The sequence below is a fragment of the Myotis yumanensis genome, unplaced genomic scaffold (assembly GCF_028538775.1).
Source record: "Myotis yumanensis isolate MYYU_CA2020_CCGP unplaced genomic scaffold, mMyoYum1.0.hap1 SCAF_3, whole genome shotgun sequence".
NCBI lineage: Eukaryota > Metazoa > Chordata > Mammalia > Chiroptera > Vespertilionidae > Myotis > Myotis yumanensis.
In genome coordinates this window covers 93,005,576-93,032,169 of record NW_027223754.1, presented here as the reverse complement: position 1 = coordinate 93,032,169, position 26,594 = coordinate 93,005,576, and the positions used below count along the sequence as shown (strand labels likewise).

General features: G+C 40.9%; 1 protein-coding gene across 1 annotated transcript; it reads right to left on the bottom strand.

The window, feature by feature from the left end:
- Positions 1 to 84: 84 nt before the first annotated feature.
- MED4 (mediator complex subunit 4) lies at positions 85 to 26,029 on the bottom strand. Its single transcript, XM_070409138.1, has 7 exons — positions 25,884 to 26,029; positions 18,892 to 18,958; positions 12,311 to 12,481; positions 9,635 to 9,692; positions 5,489 to 5,575; positions 4,100 to 4,231; positions 85 to 1,011 (listed from the first exon to the last, which is right to left on the bottom strand). The coding sequence occupies exons 1-7, from the start codon at positions 26,006 to 26,008 to the stop codon at positions 839 to 841; spliced, it is 813 nt and encodes a 270-aa protein (XP_070265239.1). The 5' UTR covers positions 26,009 to 26,029; the 3' UTR covers positions 85 to 838.
- Positions 26,030 to 26,594: the final 565 nt, after the last annotated feature.

Genomic DNA, 26,594 nt, shown 5'->3' with positions numbered 1-26,594 from the left:
CCTAAGAATGTATAAAATGCAACTGGATTTACAGAAATAATTTTCTAAATTACACTGGAAGTAGTTTAAATTAAAACACGCATAAACAGTATAAACAAGTTAGTTTATTTTAAAAAATTACAATAATTACAAATAGTACAAATTGAGACATTTTTCCTGTTCCTGTGACAGAAACTGACAACCTTCACTTTCAGTAGCGTTTTTGATATTTTGATATGATGCACATTCAGTGATATGCTGCCTTTAAAAAAAAAATTTCTAAATAATTCCAGGAAGCCTATTAGTGATATATACATGGGTCTTTTACCTCAAATCTTATTTCCGGAACTACTATGTACAAGTCCAACACAACTAAACTAGAACAGGGTAAGAAGGCACTGAATCGAATAATCTTTTTTCCCAACAATAATTTTTCTTTTTTAAATCCTCACTCAAGGATATTTTCCATTGATTTTTAGAGAGAGTGAAAGGGATGGGAAGAGACAGATATCTATGTGAGAGAGACACATCGATTAGTTGCCTCCCTCACACGCTCTGGGGCTGGGGATCAAGCCTGCAACCAAGGTACGTACCCTTGACCAGAATTGAGCCTGGGACCCTTCAGTCCATGGGCCAATGTTCTAACCACTGAGCAACCAGCTAGGGCCCAACAGTAAATTTTTATAATTTTCTAAATATTCAACAAATGGTTTAGAACTAAAATCATGATTTTTGGCTTTAAAAAGTAAATCTGTAATTTTTAATGGGCTGCACAATTCCACTATGGCCAATATTACCTTTTTTTTACAGGTTTTGTTTAAGAAACAGAATTCTACAGTATTCAATTCTGTATGCCTTTTTAATCAGAGTCACTACTACTGCTTGAGGAGTCTGTTGACATAACCTCTACATCATCTTCATTTTCTTTATTATGCCCTGGAGGTTCCAACAAGAAGTCATTACTATGATTTGGTGGTAACATATTCATTGCCATATCATTTGATTGCCAGGGATACTGTGGAGCAAGGACATCTAGAGAAAAGAAAGAAGCACATGTAAGAATCTACTAGTGATTATTTACTTCTAGATAACTCTTCCCTCGATGCAATTATTTTGAAATAATTATTTTTTTTAGGCTAGAAATCAAAACACACATTTGGCCAAATTAACAAAGATCCAATTTATCAAGGAAGAGAGTAATGTTTTAGTAACTAGAACCTCTGCTTTATTTTTAAAAAGTCATACTTTATCATAAGTAACTATTTACATAGTCAGTAGATAATTTGTCTTTTGCAAAACATAATTACAAATCATGTATTTGCTATACCTATGGATGTATGTACATATACAGGGTGAGGCAAAGGTAGGTGTACAGTGTGAGTACGCAACACGTTATTTTTTATTATTTACTAGAGGCCCAATGCACGAAAATTCGTGCAAGAATAGGCCTTCCTTCCCCCGGCTGCTGGCACCGGCTTTCCTCTGATACCTGGGACCTGGGCTTCCTTCCGCCGGCTGCAGGCAGGCACCTGGGACCCAGGCTGGCTCCGCCTCCCCCACCCCCCCAGCTTTGTCAGGAATGACTAGGGAAGACGTCTAGTCTAATTAGCATATTACCCTTTTATGATTATAGATTCTTGTGTTACTTTCCATATAAACAACTGTACATCTACTTTTACCGCACCCTGTATGTTAGATGACATATTACTCTATATATTCTTTATATACATTATAAGTAGTTAATGTATACTATACTATGCATTACAAGTTTAAACTGCCTTTTAAGCATCAAATCCACTCTTCTCCCTTGATCCTAAAAATATTACTCCCTTGCCAGCAGCCGCACTGTTAAGCTTTGCCAGTAGAGGGCACTGGAGGGACTCGATCCAAAGCAACTCTTGGATCTGATGCTTTCCTTCTTACTCTTGTGCCTGGCTGGTGTACAGGACAAGTGGTGCTCACCTCCGAGCCCGCCAGTTTCAGTGGCGTTCCAGAGGATGGTTTCCCAGGAAAGTTTCATCATTACCCCAAAGGGTAGCTTTCTAGCAAGTCTTGCTGGAATTCTAGTGGGTAATTTCCTGTTTGCCAGCTCTGGCCTGTGACACCTAACTTCTCTGCCATCCAGTGGGCCATGACTATACCCCCTCTATTCAGGGCATCATGATATGCATGTAGGCCTTGGGATGGGGGTGGGGAGGAACCTTGGGTACACTGACTTGCTATTAGATGTAGTAGCTGCTCCCCATAGCTGTTATTCCTTTAATAGTTAGTATCTTGTTACTATACTAGTTATTAATTCTTTAAAATTTCCTTGTCCACACTGCTGGTGTGGTTTCTGCCTCCTAAATAGACCTTGACTGGCATATGATATGGAACAACTGAGGCCACTAAGCCAGAACAAGTGGAACACAAAAACTGAGAGATAGCTGGACAAAATGACAGAGCAATTTACAGATACAGAAGGTCACCTCCCCAGAGATAACATCTAGGCCTCAGTTGTATTTCAGTTCCAGACCCAGAAAAGCAGCAAAACCAGATGGGTGACACCAGGTCCAGCTGCCATGACTAACGACCCCCTCCCCTGACACTGACTAATCAGTGAAGACCATGACCCTGAGGAGCACACCTAGAAAACTGATGAACATTCTGTTGAAACCCTCCCCTGTGACCTCCCCTAAGGTTCCTGCCAGCAAGAGATAAAAACCTCAAGACGACCCAGCACTGGCTCTCCTTCCTAGGGGCACACCAGAACCTCCCCACCCCTTCTTCTTCCACAGGCATGCATCTCCTAAACTCTAAGGGATCCCAGGAGGCTTTCAACCAGGGCAGCAATGGGCAGCAGCAGTTCGTCCCAGGCAACCCCCTGAACTTGTCCCCAAGACCCCCATTTCTCTGACTTCTTAGCCAAAGCAGACCAGCCTAGGCTCATTTCCCCAGGCCTTTCTTGTTTCACTCCCCACCTTTATTAAATGTCCTCTAAAATTCACCTGGACTCCTGCTGTGAAATTTTTCCTGCACAAAGTAAAAAACCCACACACTATCAGTGGGGCCCTAGGCTGATCCTCCAACAGCCAGGTCCCCTTTCCGTAACAAAATCACAAAGAGAAAAATGAGGTGATATCCACGGAAACTAATGCACAGTGAGTTCCCAGTTTGTACTTTAGATAATTAACGAAAATAATGCTTACAAAGCATTTTCAGTAACACAGGGATATCCTTACAATGAGAAGAAAGAAAAAAAAAAATATTTAAAGCACATTTTTAACAATGTAAATAAACAGAGGAAAATAATAAAATACTAAGTGATAAAAAGGGTAGTATTTTCCTTTTTTAACTTTTAAAATGTTCTTCCAAATCAAAACAAGTCACTTCTATAAAAGATAACATATGGAAAACATAAAGTAACATACAAGAATAGCACAAACCATACTATATGCAAAACTTGAGCCAAGTCTCACAAAAATATTTTATAAAGTTATTAAAAGCCTATAAAAAGCTTTGTTATTCATTTTAACTTGGGGTGTTTTAGGAGTGTATCCACTTTATCATCTTTAAACTCAAAATATGTATTTCTTACTGTTTATACAGTACGTCTCACAATTTTATTTTATTATTTTTTAATCCTCACCCAAGGATATTTTTCCATTGAGCTTTAGAGAAAGTGGAACAGAGAGGGAAAGACAGAGAGAAATACTGATATGAGAGAAACACATCGATTATTTGTCTCCTGCACGTGCCCCAACCAGGGCCTGAGGCAGGGAAGAGCCTGCAACCGAGGTATGTGCCCTTGACTAGAATCGAACCTGGGACCCTTCAGTCCACAGGGCTCTATTCACTGAGCCAAATCAGCTAGGGCTGTCTCACAATTTTAAAAACCAATGTTTAGAACAATAAAAATAACAAGAGAGAGCCCAATGCCTGAGAAAAATGGCATATTAACAAATGAGAGAAAGGTCAGTTTATTCTAATTTCATAACCTCCATCTAGAACGGTCCTTAAATTAAAGAGTAGAATAAATTGGCAGAAAACAGCTATTAAAATGAATCGGATCTGGTACCTCAAACTTGTGCAATAGCCAAAACTTCGGTCTGTCTGAAAGCATTCTTTTAATTAATATTACCTGGCAATCTGCCTGCCGCAAGTGCATCTCCAGGTAAATGACCATTCACACCATTAGTGGAAGGATTGTTCATTTGACCCAATAATCCACTTCTCATCTCTAAATCCGTTGGGTATGGTCTCCGTGGGTCCCCTACAAACACACACAAACATAACAAACACCCAAACCCAAAACAGATGACTTTTAATTCGATTGGTTCATTTTGAAAAACTCAAGCTAAACTTTAAATTTTGAAATATGAAGGACATCTTATCAATTGTTACTAAGAGGATAATATATTTAATACATGTATTTTTATTTCTTCTCTAAATCTTCACCATAATATACTATTCTCTATATAAAAAAATGAAAGTTTGTCAATTTAGCAAAAATTCAAAATGACAAATTTAGAAAGTTAAAATGATCTTGATTCTTCTAACTTAACTGCATTATTTAGTATGAAAATAATGATACATAATCTGAGGGAGAACAGATCATGACACTTTTTTTTTTTTTTCTGATGGAAAGGACTGAATGCTTACTGGAAGAACTATCTAAATTAAAACTTTTTTCTAACCAATCTCGTTCATCTTGTCATTTAAAGACTAATTCTTTGACTTTCCAGTGGAGTATCAGGGGTGAGTAATCTTTATTTCCAATCATAAAAGCATACTAGATAGTTTGGGGTTGATCAAAACTGGGCCAGATTTGGACCAAATTTTTGATAATATTTCTCACAAACTCCAGTTACTGACCCCAAACAATGTAGTTACTCTTAGTTTTCTTAGTATGGCAAAATACCAAAATACCACCAGGAATTACTGAAGTTGAGATAACTATCTCCCACTCCTCCCAAGGCTGCTGCTCTACCTTAATGTCTCCATCTTATGTTTTACCCATTGTCTATTAATATAGTTGCAGCTTGTTACTCCCTTTGCTGTCTTTTTTTACTCCAGCTCTTCCCAGTCCTGTGTGTTTGCTATTGGGCCGCTCAGTGCTCTATCTTTATCACCTAATAGCTGGAATTGTCTGTTTCCCAGGCTGGAATATTTGTGGAAATCCTAATGGCTCTAAAAAGTTGGCTTCTGGCCAGCATGGGTTTTACAGGAATATAAATCTATAGCTTTAGAATCATCACAAATTAACTTGTGCTTTTAAAATTATTTATTATTAAAAAATAAAAATAAAACAAACACAGGTCCTGGTGCCAATAGCTTTGTAGAAAACCAAACCAATAAAACCAATGACCTACATTCTTACTTATAAAACTCTAAAAATGTGAAAATATGTAGCAAATGTTACATAATTCTGTATTTAAATACATTCTATATCTAAATCTTTTTCTCTATTTTAGTGTACAGTCATGTAAGAATTTTCACATATATCTAGTAAAAAGAGAAGTATTTTTACCTGGAACCCAGGTCAGTGGGGCACACACAGCATTACTTGCACTAATCCTATGTGCATACTTAATTATTTCTTCAGAGGAGATCGCACCTGAGACAGTCAAGAGTTGAGTGTAAATACAGAGTTTATAAATGCATAAATCATAGTTACATATAATACTTAATTTTTAAATGATTTGAAAATAGGATAATCTGAGTTGCCTACCTTCCCTAATAATATCTGAATGCATAACGTGACTTAAATCATATATATATATTTCCAAACAAAAGAACAAGACATTCAGAAAAATCAGCTGACATAATTAAAGTATTAAATTTGGGAGAAACCCAAGATGGCGGCATAGGTAAACACCTGAAATTGCTGCCCCACACAACGACTTCAAAATTACAACTAAAAGACAAAAGGGACATCATCCAGAACCACAGGAAGGCTGGCCGAGTGGAAATTCTACAACTAGAAGCAAAGAGAAAAGCACACTGAGACACAGAGGAGGTGCGGAAGTAAAGTGCAAAGGTATGGAGGCGCACGGAAAGGGCTGGCAACTGAGGACGCGGTTGTCTTTTTCAATCAACTCCCAACTGCTCTGAACTCCAGTTCCGGGCAAGTCTCTGGGGACCCAGACTCATACAGGGAGAAACTGGACTGTCTGGCATCGATCGGAACTCGAGGGCGGCTTTCTCTCAGAGGTGCTTGAAGTGATTGCCGTGGGACACTGAGACCCGGGGCCTCTTAGGGCAGGACTGAGGATCAGCCATAGCTGTTTGCGCCGCCCTGTTGATTTCCTGAGACCCCAGCCCCACCCAAGCTGTGCGCAGAGACTTTTGCATATGAATGAACTGGCCCTTTGCAATCTAAAATTACCTAACAAACTGCAGCTGGGTCAGAGAGACCCAGAACATCCAAAAGAAGGCCCAAGGCCCCAAAGCAGCTTGCATTGCTTCACAGCTGGGCCTCATCTGGGCACCTCCAACTCCCAAACACAGAAGAGGAATCTGAAGATCTCTCCATAGCTCCTGCTGGGTAGCCTCAGGCAGAGGCTAAATTAGCACCTCCTTAGAGATCTAAGTGCCGGTGTACCCAGTGATCAGAGTGGGACTATCCAGATTACAACTCCTCAGATCCATAAGGGACACACTCAGGGGGCAGACTCAGTGAGCACCAAAGCCCCACTGAAGCAAGTCTTGCCCCAGAAGGGTGTCTCCAGCATGGAAGTTCTCCCACTGTAAACACAGCTGATTCTCACAGCCAATTGGCCTGGAGGTCAATTCCTCCCAGTGATACCTACAACAATCAAGGCTTAACTACAACAAGACTGCGCACAAAGCCCACAAAGGGGTGCACCAAGAGTGTCTACCTCAGGTAATTGGGGAAGCTGAGCCACTGGGCCCTATAGGACACCTACCACAGAAAGCCACCCTATGAACACAGGGAAGCAGCCAAAATGCGGAGACAAAGAAACAGGTCACAAATGACAGAAATGGAGGAAAGCAAACTACTGGATATAGAGTTCAAAACCACGGTTATAAGGTTTTTCAAGAATTTTCTGGAAACCGCTGATAAATTTAGTGAGACCCTCGAGGATATGAAAAAGGACCAACTAGAAATTAAGCATACACTGACTGAAATAAAGAATAATATAGAGATCCAACAGCAGACTAGAAGATCGCAAGAATCAAGTCAAAGATTTGAAATACGAAGAAGCAAAAATCACCCAACCAGAAAAGCAAAAAGAAAAAAGAATCCCAAAATATGAAGATAGTGTAAGGAGCCTCTGGGACAACTTCAAGCGTACCAACATCCGAATTATGGGGGTGCTAGAAGAAGAGAGCGAGCAAGATATTGAAAATCTATTTGAAGAAATAATGACAGAAAACTTCCCCTAGCTGGTGAAAGAAATAGACTTACAAGTCCAGGAAGTGCAGAAAACCCCAAACAAAAGGAATCCAAAGAGGACCACACCAAGACACATCATAATTAAAATGCCAAGAGCAAAAGACAAAGAGAGAATCTTAAAAGCAGCAAGAGAAAAAAAGTCAGTTATCTACAAGGGAGTACCCATACGACTGTCAGCTGATTTCTCAACAGAAACTATACAGGCCAGAAGGGAGTGGCAAGAAATATTCAAAGTGATGAATAGCAAGAACCTACAACCAAGATTACTCTACCCAGCAAAGCTATCATTCAGAATTGAAGGTCAGATAAAGAGCTTCACAGATAAGAAAAAGCTAAAGGAGTTCATCACCACCAAACCAGTAGTATATGAAATGCTGAAAGGTATCCTTTAAGAAGAGGAAGAAGAAGAAAAAGGTAAAGATAAAAATTAAGAATAACAATACATATCTATCAACAAGTGAATCTAAAAATCAAGTGAATAAAAAATCTGATGAACAGAATAAACTGGTGAATATAATAGAATCAGGGGCATAGAAAGGGAGTGGACTGACAATTCTCGGGGGGAAAGGGGTGTGGGGGGTGTGGGAAGAGACTGGACAAAAATCATACACCTATGGATGATGATAGTGTGTGTGGGGGGTGGGGGGCGCTAAGGGCAGAGGGTGGGGTGGGAACCAGGTGGAGGGGAGGTATGGGGGGAAAAAAGAGGAACTGTAATAATCTGAACAATAAAGATTTAATAAAAAAAAATTTTCAAAAGTATTAAATTTGGAAGACTAGCATGACAATGCTCAATAACCTCAATTTTTAACTACCATTAAATACTATTACTATTCTGAAAGCAACAGTGAACACAAATAAAAGAGAACATAATATTTCATTTCCCAGTGATATCCAAATCAGAGCAGCAGTTCACACTGTATCACTCAACTGTTAACATAATGGACTCTAAGCTTATAAGTAGACCTAAGTAGAAAGATGTTTACAATATATTCATTAAGAAAAAAAAATGGCTGTGACGTAATATGTACAATGTGACCTGACTTTTTTTAGAATACTGGTATATGTATACATATGTATTTGTACTGTTCTTGTTATATATGTATTTATAGATCTAAAAAAACAACAACCCTGCCCAAGCCAGTTTGGCTCAGTAGATAGAGCATTGGCCTGCCAACCAAAGGGGTTCCATACTAGTCAAGGGCACATACCTCGGTTGCAGGCTCCTCCCCGGCCCGGGCTGGTTGGGGCTCATGCAGGAGGCAACCAATCAATGTGTTTCTCACATCGATGTTTCTTTCTGCCTTTCCCTCTCTCTCCCAGTCTCCCTAAAAATCAATGGGAAAATATCCTCGGATGAGGATTAACAAAAACAACAACAGCCCTGGCTGGTTTGTCTCAGTGGATAGAGCGCCGGACTGCAGACTAAAGGGTCCCAGGTTCGACTCCAGTCAAGGGCACATGCCAGGGTTGTGGGCTCGATTCCCAGTTGGGGGCGTGCAGGAGGCAGCCAATCAATGATTCTCTCTCATCATTGATGTTTCTATCTCTCTCTCCCTCTCCCTTCCTCTCTGAAATCAATAAAAACAAAACAAGACAAAAAACAAAAACAACAACAAAGAAAAAATTCTGGAAAGATATACACCAAATATTAACAGTTATCTGAAAGAGGGAAAGAGGAAAGTTTGACAAGTCTGAGATCATTAAATGTAGATTATTAAACGGAAGCAGCCAGAGTTTTCATTACAATTCTGACTTTTAGTATGCAAAATAAAAGATCCTAAAAGATCCAAAACGGGAGCCTTTTAGAGAGAAGCAGGAGGGAACAGGAAGGCATGCTGTGTTTCTGCATGTATACATCCGAAAGACATAACTTGCTCTAACTTCATGATGTTCTTAGTCCCACTACAATTGTCCAATGGATGTTTTCTTTCATTCTCAGTCCTATCTTTCAAGACTCAATTCAAATCCCACTCGCTTCCAGCTCACAGTTCTCTTTTTCCAACAATTTTTTAAAGCTATTGTCTTTACTGCACATTCGAGTACATGGCCATTACTTGCCTTTTATTATTGCTTTTCATAGCTGAAAGATGTAATACTTGGGCACAGCACTAAAACATAGCTGACACTTTATAATGAAAATTTATTGGAACCTTTTGACAGTAGCAAATGATTACTAATAATACTCTCATCAGTTTCTTGAGACTAAAAGTTGATTTTTTCCAGAAAGTCATTCAGTGTTCCCGTAGTACTAACCTTTTCTTGCCTTATCTATTGATTTCAGTTTTTCTTTTGCTTGGTAAACAGCTGTTGCCTAAAGAACATTAAAGAGAAATATGGTTTATTCTTAACAATATCAAGAACAGTTTTTTTTGCTTAATTCACAGTATCACTTATCCCACAGGAACAATATCCAATTTGGAAATCCTCACAATTTATTTGTAATATTCTGAAACAGCACTGGATATCATTTACATCACAGCTATACTTAATGAAGCAAATATTATATTCATGAATTAGTCTCCATTCACAAATTACTTGTTATAAATGACGTATAAATTGGATTGTTTACCAACATTTTTCTTTATGTCCATCATTCAGAAGAGATCTAGACCATGAACCAACCCAAAAGCATCCTATTCTTTCACCTAATTCAAGAATAAAATATCTAAAAACTTATTTTTTAATTTACAAGATATATTCTTGCATTGATCTGTTATTCATTTATATATTACCATTATCTTCATACTTAGTGATTACTATATGAACTCCTCACCCCACTTCTCACACAGGTACACTGAAGGGTAAAATGAGGTTAACCTAGTATATGCAACCTCAACTATAATACAGTGGATAAGAATATGGCATTGAAGAGATTTATGTTTAAGTTACATCTCTACTTTTTACCGTCCTTAAAATCTTGGTTTCTTCATCTTTAAAATGAAAAATGACTTCATATAATTGCTATGAAGATTGAGATAATGCAAGTGAAGAGTAAAGTACAGGGCCTGGTGCACAAGTCATCAATAAATGTCAGTTGCTATTACCTATTTCATAAAATTCAGTGTTCACTGTCTTTAACTCAATAATTATATTTGAAACTTAATCCAAAGAATATAATCCGAAATGCAAAAGTAAAAAACCTTTTTTGAAAGAATATTCATCAAAGTATTCTTTGTAACAGAAAGTTAGAAAACTAAATGAGGATATAATTATATAAAAATGCTTTAATTTTAATAAATAGTAATAGAATGTCAATTAGTACCTTATTAATTAAAATAGATAAAAAAAAAATGTACACACCTGAGACTAAAAGGATCTACACCAAACTGTAAATAGTGGCAGTCTTTGAGCAGTGCGACTAAAGGCAATTTTCCTTTTTCTTTCTCCTTTTTTTGTATTTTCTGAATATCCTTTGATAGGCAAACCCAGTTTCTGGAACATCTCCCACCTTGAACAATTCATTTCTCAACCAAGTGTTCACAGAAAAAATGTCTCAGCTATGGAACCAAACTTAGGTTTTGGGTCTGACAACCCTTTCATGCTGATATATCAGTGTGGCAAAAAGCATCTCTCAGGCAACAAAGGAGAGAATGCTTTTGTTGCTGGCAAAATCAAACAGACTAGTACAATTTTAAAACATAAAGGGGCCACCAAGAGCGCTAATGTTGCTAAGGGTGTGAAAGAAGCAATGATTATAGGCAATTGAAGACATAAAAAAACTGTTGTTGATTTGGATAAATGAAAAGCAGTTAGCCAGTGAAACCATTTTGGAGGCAGTGATATATGAACTCACAAAGATGCTGCATAAGGACCTGAAAGACACCCCTGGAATGAGTGCTGAAAATGATTTAAGGCAAGTATGGGGTGGTTCGATAAATTTAAGAAAAGAAGTGTTTATTTACAGATTAAATAGTATATTAGGCATGTACTGTATATAAGAAAGGTCAAAACAGGAAATCATTTGGGGGTCTGGAATGGATTAATTCAATTTATATTATTTCTAATGTGAAAATGTGATTCAATTTTCGAACAAATCGCTTCTTGAACAGCCTTCCGGAACAAAACTGAGGTTCCACTGTGTTACTTTTCTAATGAAAAATAGATTTTATTAGAAGTATTTACTTGGGAGCAAAAAAAACCCACCCCAAAACAAAACAAGTAAAGGAAAGAAAAAAAAAGTTTTTACTTGGGGTCATTTCTGTAGTAGGAGTGGTTAATTTATCCCAAACTGCTCAGGCTTCTATATATTGGAGCCCACTTTGACACATTTTGGAGAGATTTATCAGGGTCAAGAATGCCAGCTATGTCTGGTCCATATGAAAATCAAACACAGTTGTGTCTGCAACACCACCATACAACAATTACATTAGTTAGTATATAGTGAAATAACTGGGCAAATAATAGCAAATAAATTGCCTCTTTGAAACAGTAGCCAAGAACAAGAAAAAGAAAAACTAGAGCCCTTGACATCTATCCTAATCCCACCTAGTTTAGGATGGAAGGCTGACTAATATAAATTTTAATCAATTTATAAAATTGGTACATATTTTTACTGATTTTGAAATATTTGACCAGACTGAAAAGTTGTCACTTTCAGACTTGGAAAATCAAGTTTCTGCCACTTCAAAATACTGATAATAGAGCCCTGGCTGGTGTTGCTCAGTGGTGGGGCATTGTCCTGTGCACCAAAAGATTGCCAGTTCAATTCCCGTTTAGGGCCCAGGTTGCAGGCTTGGTCCCTGGTAGGGGATGTGCAGGACGCAGCTGATCGATGTTATTCTCTCACATCAACAATGTTTCTCTCTCTTTCTCCCTGTCCCTTCCTCTCTCTCTCTAAAAATCAATTAAAAAATACTAGTGGTAGACTTATTTTTCAAGAATACATGAAATAAACAATATCTTTGTTAAAGAACCAGACTGCCAACTTACCAGTATTTGTTCAGCTTCCTTTAGCTGTTTTTGTAACTGCTGAATATCACTGTCTCTCTTCTCAACTTCTTTTTCTAAAACTTGCATTTCATGGTGAATTTTTCCCTGATTAAGTGCCAATTTCATTAGTTCCTGAAATTCCCCATCTCTGTGAATTAATAACTCCAGCACCTGTCAGGTAATAGTTGATTAAAGCAGACAACAAAATAAAAAACTACATTCCAATGAAACAATCCATCTAATACTTGTCTGGGTTATAAAATTTTAACATATTCAAATATTTTTAATCCTTATTGAAAATAAAAATAGCCTATTTATAATCATTTTGGAAAACATTAATATTAATATTTCCTTCTTTTTGTAATTATGTGTTTATTTTTTCATACAAAACAAAACTAGCCTTTCAGAACTAGCAATATGCTAAACGAACAAGTTTATTAATTTCCCAGGGAAGAAAAAATTGAGAAGTTTATCCTTAAAAATAGAATGCAGTGGAGGTTCCCCCAATTTTGATACTTGAGATGATTTTAGTTGGCACCAAGAACTTAAAAAATTTTTTATAATTACACATTTGTGCTAATATTAGAAAAATATAACTGTCACATAAAACCTGTGATTTCATGTATGGTATTGCTCAGGATGGAGATGATTTATAAAAGAGCAATTTCAAAAATAGTAAATAAGTTTTGGCACTAACTATAAAGGTTAAGAAGCAAAAAATAGAAAGTTCAGGTTCAAATCTCTAGTTTTTTATTTATTAGCATATGACAAGGGAAAGTTACCTGACCTCTTGGAGCCTGCTTTCTCATTAGGAAAAGGGCATAATAACAGCACCTTATCGCAGACAGTTGTTATGAAGACTGATGATATAAGGTATTAAGTACACACAGAAAAGCTCAATACAGGGTAGTTATTGTCATCACCCACCTGCCACTGACTATAGAAGATGCAACCTAATCTAAGTACCCTTACTTTACTATGCTAGAAGGACATAACATATTAGAAAGGAAATGGCTATCCAAATTCAGAATCAATTTTTAAAAATATATTTTTATTGATTTCAGAGAGGAAGGGAGAGGAAGAGAGAGAGAGAAACATCAATGATGAGAGAGAATCATTGATTGGCTGCCCCCTGCAGGCCCCCTACTGGGGATCGAGCCCGCAACACAGGTATGTGCTCTTGACCAGAATTGAACCCGAGACCTTTCAGTCCACAGGCTGACACTCTATCCACTGAGCCAAATCAGCTAGGGCCAGAATCAATTTTTAAAATATTATTAAAAATTTCTTAAAGTCTAAAAAATACAGACATAGATGCTCAAGTTCCTTTTGATATGAAGTGCCTCTCATTTTTACAGGACTTCTGATAAAATAGACAAAAGACTGTACTACATCCTGTGTTGAAATTTATATTAAGTATCAATAGAAAGCGTTTTTGTAAGAAGTGCATTCTCTTTAATAGGCCTATAATCCCCATTCTTAAGTGACAAGAGGAGAAAGCTAGGTTTCCGTTTCCATAAAAACTATATTTTAAAAAAAATTATTAACCAAAGTGAGTAGTATACATTAGTTCCATGAGAGCTTTCAAGAAATTTACACAGTTTGACCTATTTTATAAACCATCAGAGAGTAGTAAAAATTCTCTTTAGATTTTATTGTTGAGTAGAGAAAATTATTCAACTGAAGTCAGAAGACCTAGATTCTAGTTCCACTTATCCATTAACCTTTAATTCATTTATCCACCCTGAAAGACAATCTCACAGGAGATCAAATTGAAGACCATTAAGGTCACTTCTAACTTTGGAATTCTATATATATGAAAATATGAATATTAAAATAAATGGTGGTTAGAAAGTTTCAAATGGCATATCCCTCTAATATTTAACAGTTTTAATGAAAATTATACAGGAATTCACACAGTATTAAGTACAAGATATAATTCACAGAATGCTAGTTCTTTCTTTTTTTTTTAAATATTGATTTTAGAGAAAGAGGGAGAAGAGAGAAACATCAACGTGAGAGTGCAACATCAATTGGCTGCCTCCTGCATGCGCTCTACCAGGGGTTGATGCTGCAAACCGGGCATGTACCCAGACCTGGAATTGAACCAGCAATCTTTTAATGCACAAACTGATGCCCAACCAACTGAGCCACACCGGCCAGGGCAAGAATTGCTAGTCCTTAAAAAGTATAAGAAAGGTTAGTGCAGGTTTTGGTTATGATCTTCTGACTAAACTGGGTGTCTGGTTCATAGCTAGCATTTACTAAGTGCCTAGAAAATAAAGTAAAAAGTCATTTTCCATTTTTGCTTATCTATACTAATAAAAGGGTAATATGCTAATTAGGGCGGACATCTTCTGGACAAAGCCGCAGCAGCTGCCTGAGGCTCAGGCAGGCTGCGGATGGAGGCTGCCCCTGGGAGGGCCCGAGACTCAGGCAGGACGCCAGCCCGAGTCTCAGGGAAGCCACGGTGGCTGCGAAGGCCAAGGCTTAGGCAGCCGCAGAGGCGTGATGGGGGCATTGCCTTCCCCTGATTGGCCAGTTGCCTCCCACAGAGGAAGGCCAGACTGCAGCTTAGAGGGAGCGGGCCTAAGCCATCAGAATGACATCTCCTGAGGGCTCCCAGACTGTGAGAGGGGGCAGGCTGGACTGAGGTCCCCCCAAGTGCATGAATTTTTGTGCACCGGGCCTCTAGTCCTATATAATAAAAGCGTAATATGCTAATTGTCTGACTGATCAGTTGACCGTTCAGTTGACCGTTCGACCAGTCACTATGACGCGCACTGACCACCGGGGACAGACGCTCCAACCAGTAGGTTAGCTTGCTGCTGGGGTCCAGCCGTTCAGGACTGGGCGAGAGGGTTGGACACACCCTGGGCCCTCCCGCAGTCCCTCCCCGGCCGGCCCCCATCGGCCCCAATCACTGGCCAGACCGAGGGACCCCACCCATGCACGAATTCGTGCACGGGGCCTCTAGTTTTGTATAAATTCCTAATTAATCCCACATTATCTATAATAATAAAAGCATAATATGCTAATTAGATTGGACATCCTTCCAGACTACCTTCTGGACGAAGCCACGGAGGCAGGGGCCAAGGCAGAGGTGGCTGCTATGGCGGCAAGGGCCAAGCCCCTTGCACGAATTTCGTGCATTGAGCCTCTAGTTTAATAATAAAGAATTTGAGATTGGGATTCTTTTAATAACACATTTGTCTCTAGGCTCTTTCTTTTTCTGAAAACAAAACAAACCAACATCAACAACAAAAAACCCCAATCCTGCCCTGACCAGTTTGGATCAGTGGATAGAGCGTCGGCCTGCGGACTCAAGGGTCCCGGGTTCGATTCCAGTCAAGGGCATGTACCTTGGTTGCGGGCACATCCCCAGTGGGGAGTGTGCAGGGGGCAGCTGATCGATGTTTCTCTCTCATTGATGTTTCTAACTCTCTATCCCTCTCCCTTCCTCTCTGTAAGAAATCAATAAAATATATTTTAAAAAAAACACAACCCCAATCCTAATATCCCTTATTTTCAACTTGTAGCCTCCTCTTGAGGGAACTGATCATTGAAGAAAACAAGTTCTAGGGCACCTCTATTTAAAGTACATCAGATTTCTCTGCCCTCAAAAGATATCATAAAATGAAGTTAAGATAATGGGGGAGAAGAGTTAAGATAATCAGACACTATCTCCTGTTCTGTCTTACCTCTTTAAAAAGGTTAATCCTTCCTATTTCCTCTTTAAAAGTTTTTTTTAAATTGTGCCCCCTTCCATAGTATAAAATGTGCACTCTTAAAAAGTCTTGAACCAGAAAAAAAAGTTTACTGTAGGAAATTAGGAAGCACAGAAAAGTATAAAGAAAATAAAAACTACCTGTAATCTCAACATCCACAAAATACGTAACCTTTATTAATAGTTGCATGCACTTTTATTTCCATTCAGGTTGCATAAGGGAAACCAATCCTATATAATAAAGAGGTAATATGCAAATTAACCCCCACGCCCTCACAAGATGGCTGCCTACAACCAGGCCGACAGAGGGGTTAGTGAGGGATGACCAAATGACTGAACAAGCAGACTGTGTAGGGCGACCAAGCCGGCAGGGGTGTTGGTGAGGGACGACCAAACGACTGAACAGCAGGCTGCATGGGGCAACCAGGCTGGCAGGCGGGTTAGTGAGGGGCAACCAGGCTGGCGGGGGGGGGGGGGGGGCAGTTAGGAGTAACTAGGCCGGCAGGGAGGGCGCAGTTGGGGACGACCTGGCCAGCAGCAGGGGGCAGTTAGGGGCAACCAGGCCGGCGGGGGGGGGGGGGGGGGGGGGGGCAGTTAGGGTTGATCAGGCCAGCATGCAGAGGCAGTGAGGGGTGATCAGGCTGGCAGGGGGGCAGTTAGGGGCGACCATGCAGGCAGGCAGGTGAGCAATTAGGAGCCAGTGGTCCAGGATTGTGAGAAGGATGTTCAACTGCCGGTTTAGGCCTGATCCCCGGGATCGGGACTAAATCTGCAGTCAGACATCCCCTGAGGGATCCTGGATTGGAGAAGGTGCAGGCTGGGCTGAGGTGATCCCAGCCCCTGTGCACGAATTTCCAGTCCTATATAATAAAAGCCTAATGTGCAAATCGACCGAACAGTGTAATGACCAGTGGAACGACCAGTCGCTAATACATGCACTGACCACCAGGGAACAGACACTCAATGCAGGAGCTGCCCTCAGCCCGCAGGCCCTAGGTCAGCCAAGGTGGGTGCCAGTGGGGGCCCCCTGATGGCCCTGCCGGTCACCCTGCAGAGGCAGGCAACCCATGGCAGCAGCAGGGAGATTGGGAGGCGGCGGCGCCAGGGCGATCGGGGGTGGGAGTGCCAGGCCGGGCAAGGTGGGTGCCATGGGGGCCCCCCGATTACCCCACAGATCAGCTCTGGTTGCCAGCCAGGCCTAGGGACCTTACCCGTGCACAAATTTCATGTGCCGGGCCTCTAGTCCTCCTATATAATAAAAGCCTAATATGCTACGTGTCTGGTTGTCCATTCAACCAATCAAAGGGTAATATGCTAATGATATGCTAAAGCTGCTCAACTGCTTGCTATGATGTGCACTGACCACCAGGGGGCAGATGCTCTGATTGGTAAGTTAGCTTGCTACTGGGGTCCAGCCGATCAGGATTGAGGGAGACGGGCCGGACACACCCTGGAGCCCTCCCGTAGTCCTTCCCCAGCTGGCCAACCTCCTCCATCCCTCCCCGGCCTTGATCGTGCACCGGTGGGGTCCCTTGGCTTGGCCTATGCCCTCTCGCAATCCGGGACCCCTCAAGGGATGTCAGAGTGCCAGTTTCGGCCTGATCCCGCAGGCCAGGCATAGGCCCCCCACCCCCGATACACAAATTTGTGCACTGGGCCTCCTAGTATATAATAAAAGGGTAATATGTAAATTGACCCTAATGGCGTAACAACCAGGAATGACCGGTCGCTATGAAACGCACTGACTACCACGGGGCAGATGCTCAACGCAGGAGCTGCCCCCTGATGGTCAGTGCGCTTCCACAGGGGGAGTGCCGCTCAGCCAGAAGCTGGCTCATGGCTGGCCAGCGCAGTCTGGCTGCCAGCTTGGGCCCAATCCCCCTAGGGGTCCCATGCCAGAAGCAGGTCCATCCTTGCTGCTTGACACAGTCGCTTCAGGGAAGAAACATCTGCACAGCATATGTTTCAAGGGACCTGGCGTATATGGTATATTGTTCTTAATATGTTTGCTCCCCTTAGTGTTATGTGTTTTAACCAAGGTCACCTCTCCGAGAAAGGTTGTTTCCCCAGGTGGGGATTTTTCCCTGGAATTAGGGAAGGAATAAAACCCCTTAACTAAGTGCCAGGCGGGTAATTAATCACTTCAACTACAAACAATCACACTTAAGCTATATTATCTTTACTTAGGATAATCTCCTTCAGTTACTTCCTTGTAGCTTAATAGAACAATAGAGTAACGGTGGAATGGAGATAAGAAACGCCCTAACCTCTGGAATAGAATGGATAGGATTAAAATCAACTGGTATAAATACAGATGTAACAGGACAATAAACACAGAACTTGGCTGGAGATCTTGGCTAGAAAACCTGGCTAGGCTGCTGATCAACTGAACGCTGTCTCCGTCCACACCTTTGGGAACCCCTGGACCTGCTGGGGCTGGACCCCAACAGTCCCGAGTGCAGGCTGGGCTGAGGGATCTCCCTGAGTGAATGAATTTTCATGCACTGGACCTCTAGTCCTACAATAAAGGGCTAGTTTATGAGAGCACTGACCTTTTTCACTTCAGAAACTATTTTGATCTCCATTTAACAAGACTTTATTGGCTGATTCAAAAGTTAAAAATGAATAAATGGGTAGTTGCAATTAGAACTATAGAAAACAATACTGCTAAACCCTTAGACAACTACTTTCTTGATCACATTGTTACCTTATGTAAATGATACAAATATCAATTTAATAGTTTTAATTAGTAACTTAAAATGATCCAATCTTTCTGTTCTCACACAAAGTAAATATAAATAGGAAACTTGCGGAAATTATGGTTTGGTTTTGAATTAAAAAAGAAGCCACTTACCTGGTTTTCTTCTCCAGCCTGTAACAACTTTTGGTTTCTTGAAATTGCCAGCATTTCTATGAGCTCCCTAAAAGAGAGAGAGAGAGAGAGAAAATAAACAAACAAAAACTAATTAACAAACAAAAAACTCTTTGCAATGTAAATACACTAGAGGCTTTCTTAACTTATCTCTACCAGACTTGCTGTATTCATGGTACCCACAGCACTAAGAACACATGGCTACTGCCTCTCAGTCCACTATGACTGTGGACTTCAGTTCTCACCAGCTATGTTTGCTATCAAACTTATTTCTGTAAGTTTTACTTATTACTATAATTATAAACATTAATATTCAATACATAAATACCAATAAAACATGACTGTGAACAGAAAAGTTGTTTCAGTAAAAACTGAAGTTAAATGCTTGGAAAGACTCAACAATAGCTGTGAAGAAGCAGGGGAAAGTCAAAAACCCAGCAAAGGTCTGCCCTAAGACTGCTTGATGAGAGTCTAAGTTCTTACTTCACTTTAAAGAAACCAAACTAGAAACTGCAGCCAATGCATTATAGGTGGTTTATGCATGAAAAACTCCTACATTAGGGGTTTGTCTGCAGGCCAAATCCAGCCCACCAAATCTGAAATTTTGATAAATACAGCATTTTTGGAACAAAGCCATGCCTCTTCATTTACATATTGCCTATAATTGCTTTCCCACTACAATGGCAGTTAGTAGTTGCAGCAGAGAACTTATGGTCTCCAAAAATATTTACAATCTGGCCCTTTACAGAAAATGTTCCTTATCCCTTGTCTTATATGAAAAGATCAGTTAAAACATAATCTTTTATGTGTTTTAAGGTAAAATAAAACAAGAAATGGGTGAGTCATTTTTAAATAATTTTCTACTTTAATTGAATTTTTAAATTAACCAAATAGGTATCACATAAAAGGAACTAGAGGCCCGATGCACGAAATTTGTGCAAGAGTAGGCCTTCCTTCCCCCGGCTGCTGGCACCGGCTTCCCTCTGGCACCTGGGACCCAGGCTTCCCTCCGGCCGCCAGCAGGCACCTAGGACCCGTGCTTCCCTTGTAGCCCCGGCTTCGTCCGGAAGGATGTCTGGTCTAATTAGCATATTAAGCTTTTAGTATTATAGACTCTTACATCTGTATTAATTAGACTGAAGATTTTCCAGACGACCTTCCAGACAAAGCCATGGTCATGGGGCTGAGGCAGAGGCGGTTAGGGGCAATCAGGCCGGCAGGGGAGAGCAGTTAGAGGGATCAGGCTGGCAGGCAGGTGAGCATTTAGGAGCCAGCAATCCCAGTTTGTGAGTCGGACATCCCCCGAGGGGTTCCGGATTGAAGGTGCAGGCCGGTCTGAGGGGACCCCCACCCCCACCCCCACCCCGTGCACAAATTTTGTGCACCGGGCCTCTAGTACTATAATAAAATCCTATCTGTCTAGAAAGCTCATTTACTAGATATGCCAATCCTATAAGAAAACTAGTATATAGAGCAGGAAAAGATGACTAACAGGTAATATTTATATATTAGTTCCAAATTTGTTGACAGGTGAGATTTTTCAGAAATTATGCAGGAGGGGACAGCTTCACAATTTGCTACCTCACATTACCAGTCAGCCCCAGTGTTTGTACTTTCTCCCTGGCTGCCAGGCTATTTTTACCTCTATTTTCACCTTCCTTCCTGCTAGCCTCATACTCTTTTTCTGGATGGTGTCAGACTCAACCTTCCCACAGCACTGTATATTGAATTAGTTAATTAATGAAAAAAGTGGATGGGGAATGGAAGGTCTTTATACACTCATTTGTCAAATATTTCTTGAGTACCTATTACTTGCCAGGCACTTTCTAGATGCGTGGGTTATAAAAGTGAAAATTAGCACTTGAATTCTAATACAAGTGATAAGAATAACTAAGAAAATACAAAAATAAAACCAAAGTTAAGGGTTAGGAAGAGAATGTATTTTCTCTTCCTTATGACTTAATAACATTTTTTTATTAGTTTAATTTATTGTAAGATACATTGTACGCCTAGTCAGTGTGGCTCAACCTAAAACCAGAAGGTCACCATTCAATTCTTAGTCAGGGCACATGCCCGGGGTGCAGGCTTGATCACCAGCATTGCAGGAGGCAGCCTATCAATGATTCTTTTTCATCATTGCTATTTCTATCTCTCTCTCTTCCTCTCCCTTCGTCTCTGAAATCAATTAAAATTTAGTAAAAAAAAAAAAATACAGTATATAATACATATACAAAATATGTTAATTGATTGCTTATGTTATCGGAAGGCTTCTGAAAAATGGTAGGCTACTAGATTTGAGGGAGTCAAAAGTTATGTGTGGATATTCCACTGCGTGGGAAATTGGTGCCCCTAACTTGCATTGCTCAAAGGTAAACTGAACTACACTTGAGATAAATGAGAGGTACACAGAATTAACAGACCGGTGTGGAAACTTCAAGACTACTATCAACATGGTTTCTGTGGGACAATGAATTCTGAATTACAAACAGGTTAAAAAAACTTTTAGATTACAATCCATCTATGTTTTTATTTTTTAAATTTCTACAAAGACTACCTCATTCTATTTCATTTTACAAAGTAATAAATATACTGAAAAGCTACATAATCAGGTAACAGTAAAAAATATATCCCATATTTCAAACTCACTATTTTGAAAAGTTAGAGGTTACATCAACCAGAAACTCTTCTTTTCATTTTTCATAAAAAAACTGGAAACAAGAGTAAAATTCATTCAGAGGAAAATGACAAACTTCCCAGGTCACACATTGGGACTTTATTGAAAGTCAATCACCTGGAACTGCCTCATTCTGTGGAGAAGTTTCAATGAGTCTTAGGTGGCAAACCACAAAGTGACATGCTTTCTACTACTACCACCAACCACCAGGATCATTAAAGAGGTAAATTTTCACTTATCTACTGTCACCCTGTCTTTCTTTAGAGATGAACAAATAAAATAGCATGACAGCAGATAAGTCAAGAGAAAAATCAGAGAAAAAGAAAAATGAACTTTTACGACAATGGTTATTACCGAAGCCTATCACCTGTCAATAGATTCAGTGAGGACTACAAATAAATGAGAAATCAAAGTGTTTTTTAAAAATATATCTTTATTGATTTCAGAGAGGAAGGAAGAGGGAGAGATAGAAACATCAATGATGAGAGAGAATCATTGATTATCTGCCTCCTGCATGCCGCCCACTGGGGATCGAGCCCATAACACGGGCATGTGCCCTTGAGTGGAATCGAACCTGGGACCCTTCAGTCCGCAGGCCGATGCTCTATCCACTGAGCCAAACCAGCAAGGGTGACAAATCAAAGTCTTTTTGGCTTTCTAGGAAAAAGAGCAATAGAGGAAACACAGCTTCTTTTAGAGGAACAGAAAACTCAGCACCTCAATTGTTCATGTACAAGTGGGACGCTGAAGATGAAAGTTTCAGAAACAGTGAGGTTCTTGAGGAAAATTTAAACTATGATTCACTACGTCAGTGAGTAAACAAATTTCACCACATAGAAAATGCTATACTTGGTAATCAAGGAAAGAATTAAATACAAAGTAGGATAAATTGATCAAATCTAGATACAAGAGAATTTCAAGTTATTCTCAAATTTAATGTAACTTATAAATTACTTAATTTATCAAGTATATGCACTCCAACAGGAACTGATAGCATTAGGAAAACACACCTCAGATACACAGCTCAGTAGCACAACAATCCAGGGGCAAGAACTCAAGATTGACTGCTGTGTTGTCCAATGTCAGCAAAAACTCTCCAAGACCATTACTCTGGATGGGGAGGCTAAGAATTTTAGTTCCTGAAATTAGTGGATATGAAATATATTCTAGGGAATATATCGAAATTCTAAGACTAAGACCCACTCCGTACAAAAGGCAGCAGTCACAACTCCCCAAAGGGTGAGTCACTTCTTCACAATATCAACATATTTACAGAAAAATTAGTCACTACCATCCATATCACATGATTGGTCAAAATGAAAAAATAATAAGGAACATTTTAATTTGACTGATTTCATACTCAGCAACATCATCAAGATTCCTTAGCAAAGATTTTAGAAGCCAATCAAGTATTAGAATTGGCTTTCTGGTGAGAATTATTCCCAAAGAAGAAATAGTTCAAAGGACCATTTCAAACAGAAGACTCAGAATTCAAAAAGTGGAAAAATTGAGTCATATAGGAATTGACTCATACAAAAGCAACAGAAGTATTTTCCAATTAATTATTAGCTGTTCTGAATCTAATGAAACACAAATTTGTATCACAACTACATGGCTACCTACTTAAGCCACGTCAAGGTACTCAAAGAGACAGTTTGGATGACCAATGATTCTGGAAAGCACTTGTTAGAATGAATGCACTGTTTTTCAAATGACAGTTGGTCCTATTTAGAAAAGCAGTGGGCTAGTTAGCATTTATGGAATGTTAACTTGATCTTTAATAACTTCCAAAGAATAAGCCCTCCACATAAACTAAATGAAGCTTCAATTAGCGTCCCAAAGGTAGTCATGACACACAGCAGAGACACAAATTATTTAACGGAAAACTTATGAAAACTCTGTCTTCCTAGGGCAGGGGTGGGCAACCCTTGGCACACGTGCCAAACATGGCACGCCAGTGACTTTTGCTGGCACGCGAAACCCTCTCTTATAATCTCCCATTTACAATTTTTTTCTTAATATCGACTTTTTTATTTTTCAGATAAATTCAGGGTAGGTGCATCTTAGATAAATAAATAATTTTACATAACAAGTGATCTTAAAGACCACAGACATGGATTGACGAGAGAGGGGAAGAGCAATTTCTATGCCTCTGCCTTAACTCTCCCTGCCTTCCTAGATCCGACCAGTGTTTTGGTTTCATCCACATACGCTTGTGAATCTTTGTTCTCAGTGATAGATTTTGTTAAGTCTCGTAATAGGAGTAGCCTGACGGATGAAAGTAGTAGCTCGTGCATATCTCTGAACGTCACGACATATAAACCTGATGTAAAATCTCTGGCATCAGTGATGCAGCAGCAAAAGTCCCACTGATAATATCAAACGGAGTCATAAAGTTTTCTGTCGGACTATCAGTGTACATGTATACATTAAAAAATAAATGTATTTTTCATCATCATATACTGTGTTTTTGTCGCTCGAATGAATGTTATTATTTCTTCAAGGTTCTTCACATACGTACATCTTAAGAGATATCAAGTAGGCGTAACATGTTCTCAAAAAATTAAGGTTGGCACGCAGAAGAATTTTGAGTCAGAGATTTTGCTGGTTTTGGCACTCACTCACAAAAAGATGGCTCACCCCTGTGCTAGGGTCTTTTTACTAAGAAATCATCCTGGTACTCATTGACAGGATTAACTAACAAGGTCTCAGCCAGGAACTACAAAGTCAACAAAGACAGAAGGAAATACAGCACTTGCATTACTTTGTGAACATTTACATAGGGGCAACGCACTGACAGCTGCCTTGTGTCTGAGTTTCTTGTTCACTGTACTGACTGCTGGATGCCTGAAGATTCCATGTGCCCTATTTGTAGTCAAGCAACATTTGAGTCCAATACAGTCCAAACCGTGAATTAAACACATGAGCTATTTAACTTACAGTACTACGTCATTTAATATTGTGCTGACCTAGTAATCTAGTAAGTAATGCTTGCTGTGGCAAGAACTAAATCACAGTAGATAAAATGCTGATTATTAGTAGGCCAGGTAATACAATATATGAGATTTATTCTAAAGCTGTCAATGAATGTTGGCTGTGGAAATGGTGACATCTGAGCCGGATGAATGAATGATTTATCAAGATGGATGTGGAGTGGGAATGACAGTAGAGTTGAGGAATTATGACTCGCTTTAGAATGGGGAGCATTCAGGAGGTTGGAATGAAGGGCATGGGAGGGTGGAGGGATGTGATCTAAATGAGAATAATAGGATGGATTAAGAGGAGATGGAGAATGGCTTTATCTATTGTACACTTAACTAAAGAATATGGACTTTATCTCATTAGAAAATGGAAACCTAACGAATATCTTAAAGCAGAAAAGTGATCTGAGATGCCTTTTAAAAACATAGCTCTGCTCTTGGGCAAAACAGACAGAGATAGTGGAGATGCATCAAGGCAACTAACACTGTTGGGAGGCTGCATTAAGAAAGATTTTTGATGGGATGTAAAATAGTGCGGACGGGAACAAGAGGTCAAATCTGAGTAACATTTTAGGAGAAAGAACCAAAACAATTTTCACATCCAAGTGAACGTGAGGAAATTATGAGGGGGCACCAACTTAACAGACTATCATGAAAGAGGACGGAATAAAGAAAAGGACGTGCAATTTCATCAGATGCCTCTGCCACACACGCTGCACCGCAGCCATCCCAAACTACCGTGTGTGCTCCCTCCTCTGAAATCAGTCACACACATCACTGCTGCTCCAGCCGCCTGCCGCTTAGGGACCCTGGGAAACTCGGTCTTGCCAAGCAGCCCTTTCTCCAGGAAGCCAACCTGATTACACGGGACCGGCACTTACTCCCAGTGCTGCAGGGGCCGCAGCGCACGCCCTGGTGAAACCGGCTCGCGTCCCTGTCCACAGCCGGTCTCCCCCGTTTACAGCGAGTGGGCTCCCCCCGTCGACCCCTCGCCTCGCCCTCACGACCGTCCTCCTGCGCTTGGCACCTGGCGGTAGTTCTTGAAATGTCTGTACAGTGGCCGTGGTCGAAGGGGTTCACACCGCAATCTCTAAGGTCTGCGATGGTTCTGACGGTCTCGGGATGCCTGGGTTACGGTCGTCACTAAAATGTCCTCTGGGGGAGGGGGCGCCGTCGCGGCGAGCGGGAGGGCTGCGGACGCCACGTCCACGACACTCGGGCACTGTCTTTGGGTCCCGCGCGCCGGGGTCTCCCTCCCTGCCCGCCCCCGGAAGCAGCCCTCCCGACAGCCCCCGCCCGCTCCCGGGCCTCGGCGTTACCTGGACAGGACCTCCAGATCCTCCAGCGCAGACAGCAGCCGCTCTCGCGTGCTGTTGCCGCAGGCCGCCCCCGGCCCGCCGCCCGGCCGCTCCTTCTCCTTTTCGCCCACGGAGGACGCCGCCATGCTGCGCCCGGGCCGCGGAGGCTGCTGCGCATCTGCGCCGGCGCAGACGTGGGCTCTGCGGCGAAAGGGTCAGGGAGCGGAGGAGAGGCCCGGCCAGAGCGCCCCCTGTGGGCCTGGGGGTGCGCTGCGGGCCGGCGCCGTCCGCTGGGCCAGAGCGGGCTTCTGGGTTTCAACCCTGAGGACAGGCGGGCGCAAGGCGGTCAGGTTCCGTTGAACCCTCTGTTCGGCCAGCAGGACTGTAAGGCTTTTGCTCAACGGGTTTTAAGCATTTGAAGGAAGTAGTAATGGCCTCCCTCTTGTGTCAACTTCTTCGTGAAATGGGCTGGGTCTCCTCAGTATCAACCTTTAGTCTGCATTCCCGGAACACTATTCCCACCTGCTGGTTGGCCTCTCATGAGGCTGTAAGCACCAGAGGACAGGGACTGTAATCCGTGTTGTCTTCCCTTCAGCTTTCTTTATTGTAGTAAAGCACACGTAACAACATTTACCGTGTTAACTGTTGGCGGCGAAAACGGCACCAGTTGTTTCCGGTGATTGGGCCGCTCGGTTCAGCAACCTCATTTCCTGAGTTCTGGCTACGAGAAGA

Bases quoted from the DNA above. Each gene is read 5' to 3' on its own strand.
- MED4 (XM_070409138.1), bottom strand. From the start codon at position 26,008: ATGGCGGCGTCCTCCGTGGGCGAAAAGGAGAAGGAGCGGCCGGGCGGC. The intron at 18,959-25,883 runs GTAACGCCGAGG...TCTCTCTTTTAG, and splicing joins GATCTGGAGGTCCTGTCCAG to GGAGCTCATAGAAATGCTGG. The intron at 9,693-12,310 runs GTAAGTTGGCAG...AATGTTCTTTAG, and splicing joins AGGAAGCTGAACAAATACTG to GCAACAGCTGTTTACCAAGC.